This window comes from Solenopsis invicta, chromosome 5 (assembly GCF_016802725.1).
Source record: "Solenopsis invicta isolate M01_SB chromosome 5, UNIL_Sinv_3.0, whole genome shotgun sequence".
NCBI lineage: Eukaryota > Metazoa > Arthropoda > Insecta > Hymenoptera > Formicidae > Solenopsis > Solenopsis invicta.
The window spans coordinates 17,816,817-17,822,816 of record NC_052668.1 but is presented as its reverse complement, the minus strand read 5'-3'; the positions used below and the strand labels follow the sequence as shown (position 1 = coordinate 17,822,816).

Genomic DNA, 6,000 nt, shown 5'->3' with positions numbered 1-6,000 from the left:
CCTCCGTATACCTTTGCGCATTTTAAGTGATAAACTAACCCAAGTATTCGATCGCTATCGCGAATTCAAAGTGAACGACCGAACGAATGGATGTCCCTGGGACGCGATAGTCCCGTACACGAGTGTCCCATGCCGAATTCTCTCGCAGCGGACATCGCGGTGGTCGAGTGAGTTTGAGAGATTGATCGCGAGATTGCACGGCATCGGCGAACCGTCGTGTAGGCGCCGCGATTTGCGATGCACAATTAATAGATACTGAACCGCGAGCTACGCAGCGCGGCTACCGCGGGGTACGTGCGAACCGATCAGTGATTTACGGGAAAATGCTAGCGGCGGAGGGCGGAGGGCGGAGGGGCGCGAAGATTGCCGACCGATGCCGATTAGGCGCTAGTATTCTTACGCCGAAACGCGCGACGCGAGACAATGAGCACGCGACTAGTAATTAGTCCCAAAAATAAAAATGCAATTAAAAACGAAAATATCGCGATGTGTTGCAAACATATACGATCTAAAATCCGTATACACGCGCCTCGAATTCCCAGACAATCACGGAGCACACGCGTATATTGCAATAATCGACGTTGAAGTATCGGTTTTCTTCGTCACTTTCAGTTGCTCCGTCGATCTGCGTAGTGCGTATTACTCCGCGTCCGGGAACGACGCGATGCTCGGGACGGACAACGAGAAGTTTCCAGAGAGATGCACCGAGTGTCGTCAGCGAAATTCTCGGCTCTTCGGTAAGTGTCGAGTATCCCCCTATACGCACAGAACTTGCAGCAATGTCGCGACAATGTTTCTGCAAGCCTCAGTGGAGTGCGCGTCAAACTGCGCATCGGAGATCGTGAGAACCGCGAGTCGAAGATTCTAGAATTTCGCACCAACAATTTCAATTTTAATCCACCACTCGTTGAATTCTTATCGCCGACTCGCAATCTCGACACGCCAGCCGTTGAGCTTCGAAAGCGATTTTACGCAGGCCGGGGTACCCGGTACTCCACTAACCTCTCGCGCTGGCCGATGCGACAACGGGGGGAGGGAGTTCGAGAAGGTATGTGACGACGCAGCGAGCGCCGCGAGCGCGGGTGAGGCAGTGTCAACAAACACGGCGCGCGTCGTGCGCGTAAAAAAAAACAAAACAAGCGCCAGTCAATTCGCCGTTTCCAACGAGACATTCAACGCGCGCTACGAAATGCACAGTATTTAACGTGCTTTATGAAAACATAGCGTTCCCTGCATTTTCCGCGATATAATTGTCCGCTTCGAATGTTTCAGAGAATTTTCCCGCCCGCCTCTCCCGCCGGACCACCCTTGGCGATTCGTCGTGTCGCTCGGCGTCCAGATCGGTGAAAAATTCACATCGCAACGCCCGAATCCGAGCATCGTCAAAGAGATTCTCGCCCGTGGGTGATTCACAGAACGACGGACGCTGTGCAACTTTCATCCTCTCCCAGGAGGCTTTCCAGATTCCTAACGCAAGTGAGTGAATCGCGCGAAACACTCGCGTCGATATACATAACCTTTACACGCTCATATTAGAGCATATTATACTTGTCGGTATGGAACAAAAATATTCAATATATATATTAAATTTTTTTTGCTTGGCATTGTTGCTCGATTATTCGATATTATCGAATGGCTGTAAACACGCACTCCAAATCCAAGTGTATACTCTTTACACGTTTAGACGTGTAGTTTAACATGAACGCGTCGAGCTCGGAAAACAATCAATCGCGCGAGTTGATAATCGCTGGTCTTTTGTAAAGAAATCCGCGTCGCGAACGTGTATGTGTGTTTTGGATGAAGGCTCGACGTGTTGTGACGATACACATGGAGTGGCACGCGCCTTTATCCGCTCGCTCAGAGTCGTATGGCGTATGGACTATGGACGATAGCGCGCGGGCGACTTTGTGTAAACAAACATTGCGCCGTGCCGTACGTCGCCAAACAAACGCCCGGCATCGAGCATCAGCCAATTCGTCGCAGAGTGTCATCCAGGTCGCACGAAATATTTAACGCACACTGCTGTAACGCAGCTGTATCGAGTATTTTCGTTGCCGGTGTCCTAAGTTAATCAATGATAGATGCTAGATGCATCATGGCTCTCCGTTACTTGCATTATTCAATTTGGCTGACTCGTATTACTTTATACGCGCTCTCAATCCGATGACGAATTGCAACCGAAAAGGTGAAAAATTCAGAGCGCGATACGCACGAATCGGAGCGTCGTTAAAGAGAGATTCTCGCACGTGCATATCGCAAAGCAACTATTTTGTAATTCCAATTCCCCGTCACTTTGACTTCCATTTCAGGCACGCAAAATATTTACTTCGACAAATAAACATTGCCGCTTCAGCGCTTCGCTATAAATAATCAAATTTCCGTTTCTAATTAATTTCTGAAATACATCATTAAAGCATTTTACAATTACTACGAGATTTTTTCCGGGGGTCGTTTTGTGCAGTTTGCTTATTACAATAGCATAGACTCTAGAACAAGAATTGCCACGAAAGCTACGGCCACAATTATTTAATATAAAATTAAATACAATTAGTTAATTAAAAATGTACATTTATAAAAAAATAATGTACGGTAAACTTACGCGAGATGAACAAACAAGAAATATTTTAAAACAAAAAGAATTTTAACGTATTTGAAGTCGACTTTTCATTAGCGAAATTTTAATTATAATTTTGCAGAATCGATCGTCGTGAAATGGGAACAAAAATAAGAGAGGGTTAAATAAATGAAGTGCTTTCATACCTTTTTTTCTTTTATTTGTTGAACGCCAATTAAAAAAAAAATGCTCAAGTATTGGAATGAGTAAACAAAATATCATTATCTTATTAAATCTAAAGAATTCTGTATACATGCTACTAACCCTTGATTTACGAGGTGCAAAAATTATAACGCTTCTAATGTGGTAGGTCCACTCTTATTTTTCAGAGGCTAAAAAAAGTAAAACTCATTAATCTTAAAAGCATTTTTATTATTGGATCCTTATTTATCTAGTTTTAATCAAAATTAATAATAATCAATTTTGCATTATTTTTATTTAAAGCATGTTAATAAATTTTCAGTGTATGTACACAAGCGTTGAAAAATTCAATATTGGTCCAATGGGATTACTTTGTAAATCAAGGATTAAGAATGTTTTGGCTATACAATACGAGCTAAAAATGATTGAAATTTAAAAAACTGAAAACCGGATTTCTTTTAAATAAATTTCCTATTATATGCGAGGACAATCTGTTTTTGTTAAATTTCTAGTATATCAAAAATAAGTACTAAACATTCTTAAATGACGTCAGATTTTTGTTCGAAAGGAAAGCAGCTTCATTTAAAGCAAAAGAGAAGAGGCGAAATAGTTTGCTTCCATAAGCGTTTCTATCGCCGAAACGAGAAGCACGTTTATTCCGCTATGCTTCGTGCCCGTCTCGCGTCTACGATTTCGCCGTAATTATCTTAATATCTCGCACGTCCGTCGTGCAATCTTACTTGAGCAATCATCATTAAAACAAGAGAAGCCACTCGCCATTTTGTCGCTTGCCGCAGCCCGTTGTAAAGCTTAAATGTGAAACTCGCGGATTCCAACTCTTGTTATGTAATTCACCCGTCTAGGAAAATAAATTTCAAGCAATATATAATATATATATATATATAGTATGCATCGAAACATTTTTTGAAATATTACGATTAGTTAGTAAAATATTTAATTTGATGAAACGTAACTGAATATGATTTGACAACAACTATCGTTTCCCGCACTTTCGCCTTCAATATCATCGTCGTTGCTAACGTACGTGTCGCCGGACGTATTTTAGAGTAACTTATATACCCGTGATACATAATACAACCACTATGTAGCTATGTGTCTTTAATCCTGTTATCACTATGGTAACCTAAGCTGAAATGTTGCGACGCCATCAGCTACCCGGGCTCGGCAGGCTGTGAGCTTTGATCGGTCGAGGTCGCGGCTCGTAGGTAAAATGCTTCTCACCTAAGTCCCGTCTCCTGTATCGTCATAGATGAACGCGATCTCGGGCTCTACTCGCATGGCGCAAACGCGAATACGGTCATTCGTTAACGGGAAGGCTAACGTTGAGATCCGGCAACAGCCGGAGCTGAAACAATCGTTCGGACGGACAGGGACGGTTGCTGGTAAAGCGTGCACTATTTACAGCCGCGGGGACGGCCCCGGACACCCCCGAGGCGCATTTGCACTTGAGTCCATTATTACCTCTGCCACGTGGATTATTCCGACAGGTTAACGCTCACTCGTTAAGTAAATCCCGTCCCAACAGGCGCTCACGCTTTATACTGGATCTGGGTTACATGACACCTTGCGCCGGATCCACGTAATACGTTGCACACTCGCGTCTTCCCCGTCATCTAGCATGTGTCAGCCGCGTATGCATGCAGGTACGTACGCGTGTCGCGAATGCAGCGCGTCACTGTCGACCTTGCACTTCGTATCATACGCTATGTCTAAAATCGTTGGAAAATCAAGTGTACGTGCAATTTCAACACGTTCAAAATTCAAAAATTAAAGGAAGATGTACGGATCAAATAAGAACCAAGCGCAGTGGGGCAAGAATAACATTAAGGATGTTTTGGCTACGTAATACACGAGTTAAAAATTATCGAAATTTAAAAACTGAAGGCCTCTCTTGATTTATTTTTTCTAATCAACAACAAAAAATTTTGGTCGCAAATGCCCAAATGTTTTTTCTTTTTTTTTTTGCTGCAGTTTTAATTAAATAACTTTTAACCGAGTAAGTGGATTCAAATGAATTTTTGCACGAATATTTATTACAGTTTTATTAGTACATGTAAAAATTTTTATTTAATTGGTAATGTTACTTTTCTATCAAATTTGCAAATAAATACTACAAAACGCTATTTTATCAAGAGTAAATGGAAAATTAAATATCTTTTAAATTAATAAGTGAATTGTGCGTAAATTTTACACAGATATTCAAACACAATACTAAAATATTATATGATACTTTTATATTTTTGATAATGTTTTGAAATATGACCCATGTATTTTTAATTTTATTTTATTTAAAAATATATGAAATTTTTAATATTTTGATTTATCTTCGATACGTTTTACATATCCCTTTATTAAGCATCCCTTTACTAAGCTTCAAGTAAATGCTAAAAATGATTCTAACAGAATGACTTGCAAAGCCAAGTAAAGACGTAAATTGGAGTATAATACCCGGTGTTAAAATTAATTGTAAAAATAAAGTAATCGATGAAACGAATGAAATGGGTTACTATTTACAGAAATAAAATCCAGGACAATTCAGGTATTCGTTCGAAAACTGCTGTCGCAAGAGTTGCCCGGGCTGTAATAAATAACGCGGTAAATGCGATATTGTTTAACGGGCGGAAGCAGACATTTCTCGTCAAACGACGTTGGTAGTTGTATCGAATTAATCATCGAACTTATTTCCTTCCATTTTTGCACATATAATTGATAAGACAGTTCTTTTTATGAAGACTGCGAATTAAAAGCCTTACGTTACATCACAATTAACGAGGACGTTCTAATTGACGGTGGGCGACAAAACGGGACGCGGATCAATCTTGAAATTCACGACCGCGGATTTTCTCACGATGTCGGGAATTCGGCTCGTGCCGCGAGAATATTATCGGGGGGTTTCCTTCCCAGGGGAGCCCTACCGGTAACACGCAAGAGTTCGCAGATGTTTGCCAGAAACCTGTCGCCCCTGGCGCACGAGAAAAGAGGCACCCCGCACCCCGCGCGCGTAAATGAATTAAATCAACCCTCCAGTTCGCTCCCTTCGCGCCCACAATAAACAAAGATCTCTTGCGTAACCGCGCGATTTCGTACGCCGCCGCGCGCCGCGCCGGTCTCATTAAATAATGAACCGAGACGAAGGATGAATACTCCAGCGTCGGATCAACAGCTAAAAAGAATTGCTAATGCCTCGCGTGATTAAATCTCTGATGAAAGGAGGCATCAACTAG

The 6,000-nt window shown here is 41.9% G+C and overlaps 1 protein-coding gene across 2 annotated transcripts in view; it reads left to right on the top strand.

The window, feature by feature from the left end:
* Nucleotides 1–361: 361 nt before the first annotated feature.
* LOC105205763 overlaps nucleotides 362–6,000 on the top strand; it is a 44,671-nt gene continuing 39,032 nt past the window's right edge. The window contains exons 1-2 of one of the 2 annotated variants that reach the window (XM_011175265.3): nucleotides 362–737; nucleotides 1,273–1,476. In XM_011175265.3, the coding sequence (XP_011173567.2) occupies nucleotides 461–737; nucleotides 1,273–1,476 (481 nt within the window). In that variant the 5' untranslated portion in view covers nucleotides 362–460. Of the gene's footprint in view, nucleotides 738–788; nucleotides 1,197–1,272; nucleotides 1,477–6,000 lie in introns of those variants that run through there. The other variant, XM_011175266.3, reaches the window with a different exon arrangement.